The sequence below is a fragment of the Streptopelia decaocto genome (assembly GCF_964273445.1).
Source record: "Streptopelia decaocto genome assembly, chromosome: 4".
Taxonomy (NCBI): domain Eukaryota; kingdom Metazoa; phylum Chordata; class Aves; order Columbiformes; family Columbidae; genus Streptopelia; species Streptopelia decaocto.
The window spans coordinates 46,871,924-46,887,388 of NC_138658.1; the positions used below are offsets into that span (position 1 = coordinate 46,871,924).

The 15,465-nt window shown below is 38.5% G+C and overlaps 1 protein-coding gene across 1 annotated transcript in view; it reads left to right on the plus strand.

The window, feature by feature from the left end:
• MTMR7 (myotubularin related protein 7) overlaps positions 1-15,465 on the plus strand; it is a 47,118-nt gene that overhangs the window by 16,754 nt on the left and 14,899 nt on the right. The window contains exons 2-6 of the mRNA XM_082051004.1: positions 788-910; positions 1,995-2,157; positions 5,963-6,120; positions 7,667-7,795; positions 11,067-11,201. Coding sequence (XP_081907130.1) covers positions 788-910; positions 1,995-2,157; positions 5,963-6,120; positions 7,667-7,795; positions 11,067-11,201 — 708 coding nt within the window. The remainder of the gene's footprint in view (positions 1-787; positions 911-1,994; positions 2,158-5,962; positions 6,121-7,666; positions 7,796-11,066; positions 11,202-15,465) is intronic.

Consider the following 15,465-nt stretch of genomic DNA (forward strand, 5'->3'; position numbering starts at 1 on the left):
GGTTTTTATCCCATTTAATATCAAATCAGACAAAATGCCTCTGACACACGCCAAATACAAAATACTGATAGTGTGCAAGCCACAAGCTGGTTATCTGAGAGTTAATAACATGTTATGGACTTGCTTATTGTCAGGAGTGTCACAAAGAGAGAACATCCATTTTGTGTCCAATGAGGCAGCGTAGCAGATGTGAAATCCTTGATTTCCATTGAAAAGTGACTGAAGGCAAAAATTTCTCGTGTGGCCACTGCTGTCAGCCCTAATATGACCATAGGCACAAACACTGAAACATCTTTTAGAAGTATCAGTGGAGACTTGCCCAGGAGCCTGAGTGAGGTCCACTGAAAAAAGACACTCTACTACTTCCACCTCCTGCTTATTGTTATGATTTTTTTTAATTTATCTTCCTATGTATCACTGATAATTCTGGAATGGGTTGAATGGACAACATGAAGCTAGAGTTTACTGAAGGCCAGGCCTTGCCTTACATCACAGGGTTTTGGTAAGGTGAGATAAAAGGGAAGAGGTCAAGAGAGAAATTGTCTTTGGAAGTCTTTGCTAACAAATGTTTGGGTACAGAGGTACCACAAGACGGGGGAAAATGAACATTAAGGCAGATCTGGAAATAGGTCGCATAATCGTATTTTCTCTTCTGATAGTAATTTCATATGGTACTGAAAAGAACTTACTTTGTAATGGAGGAGATGTGGATGTTAAGATCTCACTATGGCAGGTTGTGTCATAACTTAATTATTTATTTTTTTTCCTCTGTCATTTATTTGTATAGGTGGAAAACGTTCGGTTACTTGATCGTTTATCTTCAAGAAAAGCTGCACTGGGAACCTTGTATTTAACAGCTACCCATGTCATATTTGTGGAGAATGTTTCTGAAACTCGTAAAGAAACTTGGGTATGTATTTTTATTTTTTCAGTTAGCTGTTAAGTGTGAGGCACTTCATTGATGGCAATTTAAAAATAACTTGCAAAACAGTTTAAACATAGTAAATTAGTTTATATGGATGCTTTTATAACTTCAAAGCATGTGAAATTCCAATGTGGTAATTTTTGAAAATTTTCAATGGATTCTGGACATTGCTACACAGTAAGAGGAGTAGAAGGACCTTCACCATGTGAATATCAGATGTGACCGACCAAGGAACAGCTGCTGTAATCTACAGTGTTGCTCCTATCATCCAGGAAGAACTGAGGAGAAATGCTTTGAATGTGAATTAGTAGCATGACTCAGTCACCTCTTGCTTCTCTCCCTAACTGCTTGTTCTGGATCAGTGATTTTGTTGTTTTGCTTTGGTTGGTGGACTTTTTGTTGTCTGTTTTGTGGGTTTTTTGTTTGTTTGTTTGGTTGTTTTGTTTTGTTTTTTTAATAACGTGGTATTTTGAGGGACCAGTAACAAGTTGCCTGTATACATATAGGCGCAGATATAGTTCCAATGTCATACCATTTGAGAGTCTTTTATGTGGATTAATTACAAATCCTTTGTCTAGTTTTGTACTAATTATTAACTCCATCCTCTTGTGGTCCCACTATTCCTTTCCAGATTCTTCTTGTAACATTTCATCTCATCTGATGCAGTATTTAAAACTACATCAGGACTACCATTCTGCTGATGAGGAGGGCCAACATTTTAGCCTTATTTAACTGGTGCTGGTTCATCTTTTCAGTGTATAGATAGATGGAAAAGGCTCATTTTTTGGACAACTGTTAGCTTACAGTAAAGCAAATGAACAGACAACTTGGTATAACACAGCCAGGCTAATGACTGAGCAGCTGAAACAATCCAGAAACACTCTTTGTCTGAAGGTGATGTATCAGGCACTACTTGAGCCTGAGCTGGAGGTAGAAACAAAACTAGAAGAGAATTTTCTCTAACAATAGTGGACACTACAATGCCTGCCCTGATACGTAATTATAAATAATTATTTTTCTTCCTAAAGATTTGAATAATTTGGCATAACCAATTTCAATTCTCTTGCAGGTTCTTCACAGCCAAATTTCCTCTATTGAGAAGCAGGCCACCACTGCCACTGGTTGCCCATTGCTGATCCGCTGCAAGAACTTCCAGGTCATCCAGCTCGTCATCCCTCAGGAACGAGACTGCCATGATGTTTACATATCTCTGATACGTCTGACACGACCAGGTATGAGATGGAAATAGGCACAAAAGTCAATCCTTGTCCTGAAGAGGGAGAATGTAATGGAAGAAATGTAGCTGTATATCATTGCACTTTGTAGTTTAAGAAAAAAGGCTTTATTAGAGACGTGTCATGAGAGAAAATGTCCCTGAGCAGACGAGCATACTAAAATAATCACTTATAGAGCAATGAAGAAATCACATCATAACAAGTAGTTCATTCCACAAAGTATGTCATGAATTTCTGTTGAAAATTATACTCTAGGCTATCATTGGCCATAAGATACACTATCATTCTATTTTATGTGTAACTTGTTTACTGGATGCCTTGTGTAAACAAGAATTTAGGAAAATACTTTCAAGTCTCTAAATACAGGGAATTTTTATGTTCCTACTGTAATGAAAAACTTGGGATATAATTAGTGGTCATGTTGATGTCTGAATTTTCCCTTTTTGTGCTGTGCATAAATTTCTTAAAAATCAGTGAAAGCTTTTGCAGCAAATAGGTGATTTATTTGACTGGACTGCCTGTGCCTATTATTAGCTAGGTTTTGAATGTGCACTTTTTGAATTTCTGAATTCAGATCAAATTCCTTTTAAAACTTTTTCTCTTTTCAATGAAAATCCAAATGTTGCACCAAAGTCCAACATCTGATCCTCTGCATTATAACTACTCTCGTAAGACCTAGCTGACAAGGCTTCTGGATTGTTTGTTTTAAATGATAACTGTAGAAATGCAACACCAACCTCTGTCCTTTACCATTATTTTGACAGTATGCAAAGAAAACATTTACCACAGTCTGTACAGAAGTGATAACACTGGCTTTAATCTTCATCTTGCTAGGAGAACATCAATTTTATCTTACTGTGGGCTTTGTACTGTTAGGTTTACTATTGAACTTAATGATCTTAATTGTCTTTTCCAACCTAAATGATTCTACGATTTTGTTCTATGATCTAGTGTGTAGAGAGGTAAAAAATTGCAGTCAGCGAGCACAGCTACTGAACTTTATAAAGTACCTTCTATAATTAGGACAGTAGAAGTAGTAGTAGTAATATGCAACTGCAGCAGATGTAACATGATATGCTAGGTGATGCAAGATGAAAGTAATCAGAGAAATTTAAAAACAATGAAACAAATTCAGTCAGTGATTCTGCTGATGTAAATCTGGATTAATTCCATGGGCGGCAGTTGCAAGTATGTGTTCATGCATGCTGGAAGGAATGTGTTTCTGTAATGGACTTTCCTCGGAGCCAAGAAGAGGTGTGTGTACTGCTGCGCACTAGAACAGGACGCTTCAATACAGGCGCGCAGAGTGACCAAGGACAGAATAGCTATGGACCCTGAATACAAGTCCAGTGGCAGACTGCAATGGACAAGAAGGTTCAGATGAAGAAGATGCAATAAGAGCAGCACAGAATCAGCTCTTTGCATATTTCAGCTGCACAGTAGTTTTCTTTCTCCAGCAAAACATCCAGTCTTCTTGTGAGGCAGGATAAAATCTTGCTTACTTAAAATTAGAGGACTCCAATTGGAGATTGAGCCAAACGCACCTTGACAGTGCTCTGCTGTGTCTTTTTGTCTGAGCACAAAGCTGTATGTTCTTGAGGTAATACTCAACATTACTCCACCTTTACTCCATGAGGAGAAAATTTCACTCATTCGGTCTCCGTTTTTCATTCTCTGCCATTCACTCTACCATAGCTGAACCTGAGTAGATCCTGTCTTTTGTACTGGCTTAATATATTCTATGTTATCCGTTAGCCTAGTTACGCTAAAGGAGCAAATTTGTCTTTGATTTTATTCTTGTCAGCTGATAATAGCATTTTAATAAGGTCGAGCTCTCAGCTGAATTTGGCCTTTTTGCTTAATTAACCCATTTTGTGAAACAAGCTGACCATAAGAGTTATTAGAGGTGTAATAACAGGATTACACATGCCAATGGTAAAATAACTGTGAAAGAGTAGAGAAGGTCCTAGAAGTGCTAGAGAAGAGCTGATAACTGATCTTTAAGGCACTGACTATTAATACTTGGGACATTTTTGTTACCACCTGTAGATATCACCATGTAATAGTATTTGTTAACATTGAGTCAGACTTCTGTCATAAATAACCCATATATGTTTTAATAGGTGGATTTTTAAAGGCTTCCCATGTGCCTGTGAACAGCAATTGGAAAGAAAATCCAGATTCTTCTGTGAACAAAGCAGTAAAAACAAGAGCTTAAATTACTACCAAAAACACTGTATTAAAATGAGCTCATATTGGATTTATGGATTATGCTAAAACTTTATGTTAGCAGATGAGAAATAAACCCGACTGTCTTCCTAATCTGTGCCATGACAGAAGTTTGAAATCAGAGAGTACAGAGTTTGAATTGTAAGACAATGTGCAAATCGGTCTTTTCCTTCTCCTTGCTCATGACTTTGCTGACTTTCAGTATTTTCCTGACAAAGTTAACGTGATTTTTTTTCCTTACATTCATACTTTTGTGTGTATATACAACCATTTTAATTGAAATTTTAAAAAGCTAAATATAACCTAAATTACACCTTTAAAAGACATTACCAAACTACAAAAGACTTTCTATTGAAAAAGGTAGAAGCCTTATTATTATTAATATTGTAGTTGTTTTTGTTGTTGTTATTTTTATATCTAAAAATTCCTTAATCTAGTGTTTTAATACTCTGCTTATTAAGTATAGATTATTAGAAAAGAAAGTGTAGTGTTTTCATTTACTGATCTTCTTAAAATTATATTGTGAAACACCTGTATCTGTGAGGAACTATGAAATCAGAGAGGACTCAACTTACAGTTTACTTCAGTTCTGAAGTTAAAGCTTTCTGTTGGTCAGAAAATTTTAAGGAACTTAGAACAACAGGATGAAACATACCACTGTGACATAATATTGTAGTATCTTAAGTATCAATGAGAACATTGATTTCAAGCTAAACGCTAAGTAGTTTTATCAGTGACATTTGGCATTTAGTGGTAATGGTGTCTGGCTGCTATTGGTCACCAAGATTAAGGCATTAATTTGCATAAATATAGATATACTCATAAAAAAAGTTAAAACCTCCAGCACCAGCAAAGTTTACTATATGGTCCTTGACCAAGGTTGGTAGGTATCATAGTTACTTAAATTAGTTCATGATGAAATTATTGATATAACATGTGCTATTTTTACACTATTACAACACCTGTATCATGAATGTCTTTGCTAATAAATGAAAGACAGAATTTTGCAGTCCACAAAACTAAAAAGTAATTGAATCTATTGGAAACTTCCCTATTTAGGGACAAAGTCTTCTGAGTTAATTCATTTTTGGAAGATTGTGCTATATAGTTAATTGTTCAGAGCTTTTGTCTTTGTCACAGGACAGATGCTACGTTAATAAAGGGACTTCTAAGCTATCTCTGGCCGGCAAATTCTTTTGCAGAAAGTGCTTATTCTGGCACTGACTTTAGTTTTCTTTGGATGAAAGCATATTATCACTGTCTTTGTGCTGAGGGAGGCCTTTATATACAATCCAGTGGAGAAGAGGTCTACCAGAACAGTATACTTTAAATAGCATTACTAGTAAGGCACAAATATTGCAACACATACAGGTAACAAAACAACACAGTACTTTCAAAGTATACTTGAAAGTAGTTATAAGCCAGGATATGCATTTTGTCTAGCAAAACATGTTATTTTAAAAGAGAAACTACAAAAAGGGCAATAACAAATTTTGGTTTTGAAGTGTGATTTTTACTATGAGAAATCTGAAGTGTTTTACCATTTTTGTTTGTTTGCTTTCTTTCTATTCAGTTAAATACGAAGAGCTGTATTGTTTCTCATTCAATCCAAAATTAGATAAAGAAGAACGAGAACAAGGCTGGAAACTTGTGGACCTCAATGAAGAATATAATCGGATGGGTATTCCAAACAACTATTGGCAGATTAGTGATGTAAACAGAGACTACGGAGTGAGTTGTAGTGATTTTTCTGTTACAGAGGGTGTAAAGTGAATCAACCAAAGTGCTTAATGCTGAGTCTCTTTGTGCTCAGTACTGTACATATATGTAGTAAGGTGCAGTTCTTCCATGCTTTCACAGAAAAAGGCACATAGAAGGGACGTGTCTTTGTCTTATGCATGTGGAAATTAAGCACAGCAAACTTGTATGCAGTAAATTTTAAAAATTAGAGCTTAGCTGCCTCAGTAGAAGCTTAAATCATACTTAATGTTATATGTCTGAATGAGCATTTTCCTGACATGTAGGGTTACATAAAATTACCATACATTCATTTAAATTAAAAAAAAAAAACAACTTGAAACAGTGAACTTGGCAATACTTTTTCCTCACTGGCCATCCTTGGAATCTTTTCAAAGCCCCTGTGATTGACTGTTAGTATATTTCACAGTCATCTGACAGGTCATGTCTCTTCTTAGCTGCCTGCTGTCCTGCCTAGTTGTCTTGTACAACTGAAGTCCCTAGAATGTTAATTAATTGTGAGAAATAAAAACCAAAGTACTTCTGAAGGAAGTTTTTCCATTGGCTCTGTTGCTGGAGCATATCCATGTTAAGGAAGGCCTGTGAAGTTCTCAGAGAACACTGAATGTGCTGTCAGGGTTTGTTTTCTTTTTGTTAGAACAAGCAGAGAAAATGTTTGACCTCTTTTAAGATAAAGCGTAGGAAAAACGGCATCATGAATAAAACCCAGTTCACCACAGAAGCATCTGTAACCACAAGCCTTTCCTTTTCTTTCTCTCTCATTACATATCTCTGGCTCTCTCTGAACCTTATTTCTTCCTGGGCATCCTAATGCCTTTAGACATCTCAGAATGTCCCAGAGGGATATTTGGTCTCCTTTTGACCCCAGCCAGAATGCTACAGGCAGTAGCAGGAAAAGAAAGTTAGACCACGACCCCATTTGTGTCCCACTTGTCTTCAGAGGAACTTCTGGGCTTTTTTGCAGGCTCATTGGTTTCCTTTCAGAAGTGGTGGGCATTGCCAGGGCTTCTTGCCTTCTGGTATCCTCATTTCATACAGATTTAATTTCTTTTCTCCAAGTCCCTATTTTTGCCTTTTATTATTATTATGAGTTTTGCTGAAAAAATTAGCTCTACAGTCCCCTGCCATTATAACAGAGGTGTGTTTGGGAACGTGACCCACTCCCATCCTTCCAAATTCTGTTACAGAGGAAACCACAGCTGTAAATACAGCCTTGCTGTACATAATGATGAATCCTTTCTGGTATGAAAGTATGTTCTGCCTGTCCGTTCTCAATGAGGCATGAATTAACATTTGGAAATATAGCCCTTCAACCCTTCTGCTTTAGTTTTGTCACCTGTAAATTAGAATTAATACCTTCCAGCTTCAAAAGACTATTTTGAGAAATGTTAGTGATGTGTATACAGTAGAGATGGAATATTCCCTGAGGTTAGAGTTTGTTGGTGTTTCCTTTTTGCTGTAGAGATGGATAATGCTGCTTGTATTTTGTACACCAAATAAGCAGAGTTTCCTTTCACAGGTCTGTGACTCTTACCCTACGGAAGTGTATGTACCAAAGTCTGCGACTGCACACATCATAGTGGGAAGCTCTAAATTTCGCAGCCGAAGGCGTTTCCCAGCACTTTCCTACTACTGCAAGGATAACAATGTAAATGTGAATTTGTAACTTTGGAGTGTTTGATTATTTTGGCCTTGCTTTCATAATTCTCCTAGCAAGCTTTCACAAGAAGAAATCAGTGACTATTTTTTCTTTTTTTTTTTAAAAAAAAGATGTTAAGAGTAGTCTGGTTAGTGTGGTTTGTACAATACGAGCACACAGCATGATTATGATTAGTTCGTTGATAGGTATTTAATGCAGTCATTTAAATGCAGCTTTATCATCCACCTAACACACAGAAATGTTATCTCTGTATCACAAGGAAGTGGAGCAGGACAAGAGGTCCTGAAGCATAGGTGGCAGAAGAGTGAAGGCCAGTAGCAGGCAGCTTAGCAGGTGACTGGGAGGAGAACAGAGCAATTCAGCATCTGGTAGCCACAGCCTGAGAGAAGGTGAAGGAGGAGGAAAAACTATACATACAACAATTACAAAATCAGGAGTAGCCTATGAAGAAAAGATCTGTGAATAGACCCAAGAGGGATGGATGAAAGAGCTACCAGATTTTTGCTGAACAGTGCATCGTATCTTGGTCAAAAAGACTCTCCTTGTCTCTAAGAGTGAGTAGTGTCACCTTCTCCTCTCCATGACAGATATTCTCAGGGCAGAGTGAGGAACTGCCTCACTTGTCTGTAACTGTTTGGAAAAAAAAACTGTATCTAGACTATGTGAATTTCTCTTTCTGGCAGCTGAAAGGAAGACCCTTGGACTGAAGGATCCCACAGAATGGCTGATTTTACATTTGTGTCTCATCCCCCTAAGGACTGGCTTAGCTCAGCTGTCATCATCAGTTAGGAGAATGGTGTCCCCTTTGTACTCACAAAGGATCAGTGTGTCTAATATCTCCTTCTGTTTCAGTTCCATACTGGCAACTGCATCGAGAGGTCTTCCCTTGTGCTGGGGGGTGGCCAGGACTTCCCAAGAGTCAGAGCCAGTGTGGGATTAGAGGGTGTCTGTAGAATTTGCCATGCAGCATGGGAGGTATTTCATCCAGTGTCACAAAGCAGGAATTGTAAACTACAGTCCCCATGGACGACTTATCTTTACAGTGGCCCAAATCATAGGTATAAGCTTCAGAAGGAAGGAATGAGGCATTATTTTGACTCCTTCTTTACCTCTTGTTTAATGAAAATTCTGCATCTATAAAGATCCATGAATTTGACAACAAAACAGGATAGGATTGTTTACACAGTAAATACAGCCCCTGCATAAACTGCATATTATCTTTGAAAATTTTGGCCCTAATGAAATATTAAAGTTCGCCTTTCCGTAATGAACTATGTCCAAACATAGATATCTAGGACTCAAAACACTTGAACATTTTCAAATCTCAGTGAAAGAAGAGGTCTCAAGGATCAGCTAGATTCCAATATCAAGTGATCCAGTTTGGATTAGTTTCATGGCTTCAGCCTAAGTCTTTTCGCTGTTGTGCTTGTTTAAGGCTCTGACTGCCAGCATTTGAAGTATTGTGTTTACCCCTGGCTCCTTCATGGTTTGAATGTCTTGAAAAGAGATTGCAAATTTTGGTGGAAATACCTCCTTGTGAGTTTGGAGGTTGGCATGAGTTGCCAGTTAATAAAGTAATGGGCAGGACTAGGGTAAGGTTTGTGGCAGTGGACATTGAACAGTGACGGTAACAGCAGGTTGGGAAGAGGTTTGCCACATGCAGGGGAGACAGGTGCCACTCATTCAATCTTTCGTACCCAGAAATTTCCCATAGCTCTTCAGTAATGACAAATTCAGTGATGATGTGACATCTTACTCTGCATCTTACAGGATCTGTGTGACTATGATAACTTAACTGCTTGAGAGAGTCCAGCACAGGGCAACAAATATGATTAAGGGAGTGGAGCATCTCCCTTATGAGGAAAGGCTGAGGGAGCTGGTTTTCTTTAGCTTGGAAAAGAAGAGACTGAGGGGTGACCTCATTAATGTTTATAAATATGTAAAGGGTGAGTGTCACAAGGATGGAGCCAGGCTCTTCTCGGTGACAACCAATGATAAGACAAGGGGCAATGGGTTCAAACTGAAACACAGGAGGTTCCACTAAAATATGGGAAAAAACCTTTTCACAGTGAGGGTGCCAGAGCACTGGAACAGGCTGCCTAGAGAGGTTGTGGAGTCCCCTTTTCTGGAGACATTCCAAACCCACCTGGACGCCTTCCTGTGTAACCTCATCTAGGTGTTCCTGCTCCGATGGGTGATTTGGACTAGATGATCTTTTGAGGTCCCTTCCAATCCCTAACATTCTGTGATTCTGTGATGATAAGGTCAGACCCTGGAACTATCTGGTGAGCGGGTGCAATAGCAAAGCATGACCTCATCTCTAGCCTTGCTTTTAAACATAGTCCAGAAAATTTCATAGACATATGTGCTCATCCTAAGCAATACTGACTAACTACTGATAGTTCAAAGACTTGACTCAAAATGAGCATGTCCTTTCTCTCAGTCATAAATAGTCTGGAGGGCAGTTTGCACGTCTTCAGCAGACAGATTCTCTTCATGCTTATGTTCAGTGCTTAGAAAGTGCATGTATTAGACCCTTGCCCTCTGCAAATCTAGCTGCCCTCTGCCTGGCAGAAATAACCTCCCTGCTCTCTTATTTCACATGTTGTTCCTTCTTTCCCAGTTTCATCAGGAGGTCTGATCCTGATGGGTCTGTGGAGAAACTCTCTTGCCTTCTTCAACAGCACTGATTGATAACTGTACCCAGGAGTCGGGCTGCCTGACCCACTTCCCATGCAGTAAGGTCTTTCTCCAGAGGCAGCTCTAAAAACAGACCACCACCAGTGACCTAGCTTCATGGTGTGCATTTTTGTTTCCTGGACTCATTATGCCTCAGGTTGTTTAGTAAAGCATGTATTGGTGCAAGTTAGATGTCGTCAGTATCATAGCTGGTAAGCGCAAGTGACAGTGCAAAATGGCCCGTTTTTTATGTTATGTCAGTGTTGCAATTGCAATGTTGTACCTGTCACATCCTCTGTAGACCACCTTTGAGAAGTTATTCCACATTAGGGAAATATTATATTTAAAATAGCTTCAAAACTTAGATTCAAGACTAGACTTTGGCCAATAGGGTTGTATTGTTTTAATATTTCATTGACATTTTAAAAATATTGTGTTTATTAGTATGTAATTCATTTTACTATTCTGCCCTTCCCATGTAACTGTACACCTGTGGAAACCTCTAATGAGCTGCTTATGGGTGTGAAATAATTCTGCTTAATAACTATGTTGGGTTTTTTGTTTGTCTGTTTTTCTGCAGGCCTCAATATGTAGAAGCAGCCAGCCTTTATCTGGCTTTAGTGCACGATGCCTTGAGGATGAACAGATGCTTCAGGCCATTAGAAAAGCAAACCCAGGAAGTGATTTCATATACGTTGTTGACACTCGACCCAAAGTAAGCACATTAAATTTCTTGCACATAGCAAGGCTGAATCTGTGCTGAATAAATTAGGGAAGGCCCAAGTGACTGATTATAATTCTGATGTTAGTTGCACCTGTGCAACTCCACAGGTAAATCAGGATTTAGCAGAGGAATCTTAACTAGAAACCTTGCCCACATTTTTATCTCTTAAGTATTTTTTTTTTACACTGCTTTTTTTTTGTTGTTGTTCTTAACAAAATATTAAGATACAGAAAAATAAATAACTTGGAGTAGTAGCTGTTTCCATACACAGAGGAACTATCAGTAACTATATTACTGATGAGACTAGTGAAAAATAATTCCCATTATAAAACTGTATTTACAGTTTTTTGTAATGTTGCAAACTTCTGCCAGCTTATAGTAAAATTTTTCATGCAAGATTTCTCTTGCAAGTGGGAAAATTTCAACAACCTGTGAATGACACTAAGGAAACACCGTTTACTCAGGTTACAAGAATTGAGGAGACCTGCTTTGAATATCTGCAGCAGTTCTGTGTGTTTGAAAGAGAATCTGAAGTATGGTAAAGAGTGATCTCATGCAAGGGCAAAAAATCATGGACTCCACACAATCCAATATGAATTCAAGTGAAGCCACTTATTACAGAAACAAGCCTCCTTATATATGCAGTTATTTCCTGATCATGCGTCCATGCTCCAAGCATGCATTAGCTGATTGGATATTGTCCATGTCCACGAGCTGTCCACGTGCCCGAGTCTCACTGCTGTTTTTCAGGGTGCTGTTTTTCAGCCTTCGAGCTGACCTTGAGATTCCTTTGGCTAGTTCAGAAATAAATCTCCATCTAATAGAAACCCATCCATACAACAACCTCAAGGAAATCCCTCAAATCTCCCACAATCTCAGACACTATATCTCTATAATTGACTAAAATCTGGCCAAGATAAAACCTTTAGAACAATTACGCTATGCAGAAACACAGAAATTCAGTAATGATCTAGAAGAGAATGAAAGCTAACAAAAATTCTGTCCAAATGTGGCATGCTAGCAAACAGCTCAAGGTGATGAGGACTAGATAGGCTTCAGTGCCTGGAGGTGGGAGCAGGGATATGTTCTTTCTTACACTATCAGTAGCTTCTCTGCTGAAGTTACCAAGCATCTGAAGAAAAGGAAACCAAAGGGGCAAATCTCCACAAAACCTCTAGTAGATATAGGATGACCCGTAGCAGGAGAAAAGGAAAAATTAAAGCAAAGGCTTACGGAAAAGGAACAAGGAAGCTGCTTCAGAATCCTGAGATCAGGAGACAGACCCTGCAAGGACAAGGTGGCTGAAGCTGAGAAATGTGAGGAATGGGGAGAGGAAGGGCAAACCTGATAGATCTGGAGCAGAAATGAGGAACCTGACTGGTTGGTGGTTGACTGAATATCTGGGGGCTGGTGGGAAAGTGGTGAGAGCTCAGAGCTCTAACGGGAGGCAGTAGCCAGGAAATCAGGGCCTAGGGATGTGCCATTGCACTTTGTAATTTGGTGGCTACTTTGACCTTCAGTTCCCTCTTGTTTTTTATTGGGAAGACAAAGATGGCCCTGCTTTACTTGTGGTCCTGAAGAAAATGGATTGTGATGAGCACTAGGAAAGGGTCTGTACAACTGTGCTCAATGCAGGCTTTGGGTAGGAAGTGCAGACCTGGCTGCTCAAATAATACTCGTTTAACAGCTTTCTGTATGTGATAAGATTTATACCTTGGCATTTCCTGGCTGATGATATTGGTACTCTTCTCTAAATAAGGAGGTTGCTCATTGGTGGGATATATTACTAAATACTTACTGACTTGCCTGTTAATGATGTTTTGCAAGGTAATAACAGGAAGGTTCCTATAAACTTTTCTGGTAAATTACTTTGGCGAGACACCTCCTGTATGCAGTGAAAAACCCTGTACTTTAAGTGGAGACAGTGAAATTGATTCTCTCAGTCATGAATTTAGGCATATTTCCAGCAACACTGGCTTCTTCAGGAGCCAGTCAGCAGATGAAAACTGTTTGTTTTCATTGAACTTCTCTGGAAACCAAAAAAAGAGTTTTGATGTAAAGAAATTTTTACGCACAGATTCTTACTTATCTCTACCTGTGCTGTAAGAACAGACTGATTGCCTAAAGCTCCTGTGATCTCAGGTGCCAAATACAGCCTTGTTACTGTTAATAAAAATACAGCTGTTACAAATACAGCCAAATACAGCTGTTACAGTTAATCTTGCAGCTCCTAATGCATGTATAAGTCTAGAATACATAGGAAGTGACAGGTATCAGTCCAAGCTGTTCCTGGCGTTCCTCAGGAAACCTTTAATAAATGCAAAGTAAGTTATCCAGTCTGGTGCAGGGTTTCCCATTGCTCTCGGAAGCTAAAAAACTACCTGTCTCTTTTCTCACCAGAACTGGTTCCTTGCAAAGATGATGAATATTGGTGGGCCAGTCAGTTCAGAATTCCCAAGTGCTCTTCATATGCTGTCCCTCACTGTGCTTGATAATCTTCAAAACAAAAGCTTTGCCTGTGGAAGAAAGTCTTATTTCCATTTTGTTTAAATATACCAGGATGACCGTATGCAGAGCTTTACTTAGGTTACCGTCTTTCTTCATTTTCTCATCCTTCTATGTGTTTACAGAAGAAGCTAATATAAACTTACTATAAGTAAAACAAATTAGTTCTATAATTCTTAATAACAGGAGTGGACCCGGTTATACTCCACATTAAAGGAGATGCCAGCAAATCTGGCAAGAGAGATCTGTTCCCTTTAGAAGTTGCCTCTGCACATTCGCTGAGATTAAGCAAGGACAGGCACAATTTAGAGAGCTTTGCAACAACTACTCTAAGAGCAACAGATGGAATTCTGGTAGGTGATGTGGAAAACTTGTTAGTAAATATTGTGGCAGCTGCAAATTTTGGCAACTGACGATATTTAAAATAAATGAGTGTCAGAAAGCCTTGCAAATTTAACCTTATGTTTATTTGCTTTTAAAGAGGGCTTTTTCAGACTGTCTTAATGAAGGATTTCTGTGATAAAATCGCTCTGTGGGAGAGGCAGTTAATAGCATTTATTGTACTAAGGATTAGGTCGGCTAGGGGCTAGATGTTTTTCATATAGGTTTTCAGGGGGTTTGTGGTGGCTTAGACTCATGTGTACAGAACTTTCTTCCTGAAGCTTTATGCTATTACAGAGAGAGACTGCTTCATTTTGTTTGTATTAGAACACTGATGTCTACTTCAAAAGAGAAAGATTAGGATTCAGCAGATAATTTATATCTTTCTAGCAAGTCACACTGAGGACTCTGTCCTTAAAGGACATGCTGTTCACAGGCTATATCTTTTTTTATTGTTCATTGATAGTCAAAATATCAGCAGACTGCTAGTTGATAGACGAGATTTTTTTTTCTGCTGTTTTTCCTGAATTGCATTCTACAAGTTAAAAGAAGTTCTACTCAAGACTTTAAATGAAAAATGCTGGGTTTTTTTTGCTTCAGTTCCTATCTTAGACTATAGTTCCTTCTGTTTTATCACGAAATTAGTGCAATGTTTCAGTTCTTAATGGTGTTGCACAAATTTAACTATGTATTTCTATTGCCAGGTTCTCATGGGAATGGAAGTACTAGAAAGTGTGAAGATGGGAAAAAATCCCCTATCTACACATATTAAATTGGTCAGAATAAAATAGTTGAAAAACAGTCTCACCTGGCTGTTTGCTTGTGTATCTAAATGAGATTATAATGGCATAAAGCTTGGCATAAAGCTTGTAGTCTTTAGCTGTTTCCTTTGAAAGTTTAGAGGTCAAATTTGGTCCATATTTTGACAGATGACATAAAAAAGCTAGACTTGTTCACCTTAGTTGGAGACAAGTTGGCAACGGGCAATCGGTCCTACTCAATTGCATGCATTCAGCTCCAAATTAAAACTGAATATTTGGAGTATGTGCATTTGGGCTGGAAGACATTGGGAAAGGACACATTGTATATATCCTGTGATACCATTAGCTGAGTACTGAAGTGTATTATCGTGACTTTCAGAAGTGACCACAGAAGCAGCAAATCAATAGTACTGCCTGCAACACTGGGAAATAAATTGGAAACCGACTTATGTGCATAGCCTCTTTTCCCCTAAGCAATGCCTAAGAGATACTTTAATTTTTCGTGAGCATTGGCTCTCACTGCAATGGAGATGAGTCATTTTTTGTCCAGCTGATATCTCATAAGGTCTCTCCAAAAGCTTTATTAGGGCCCTCCAATCTGGATGTGC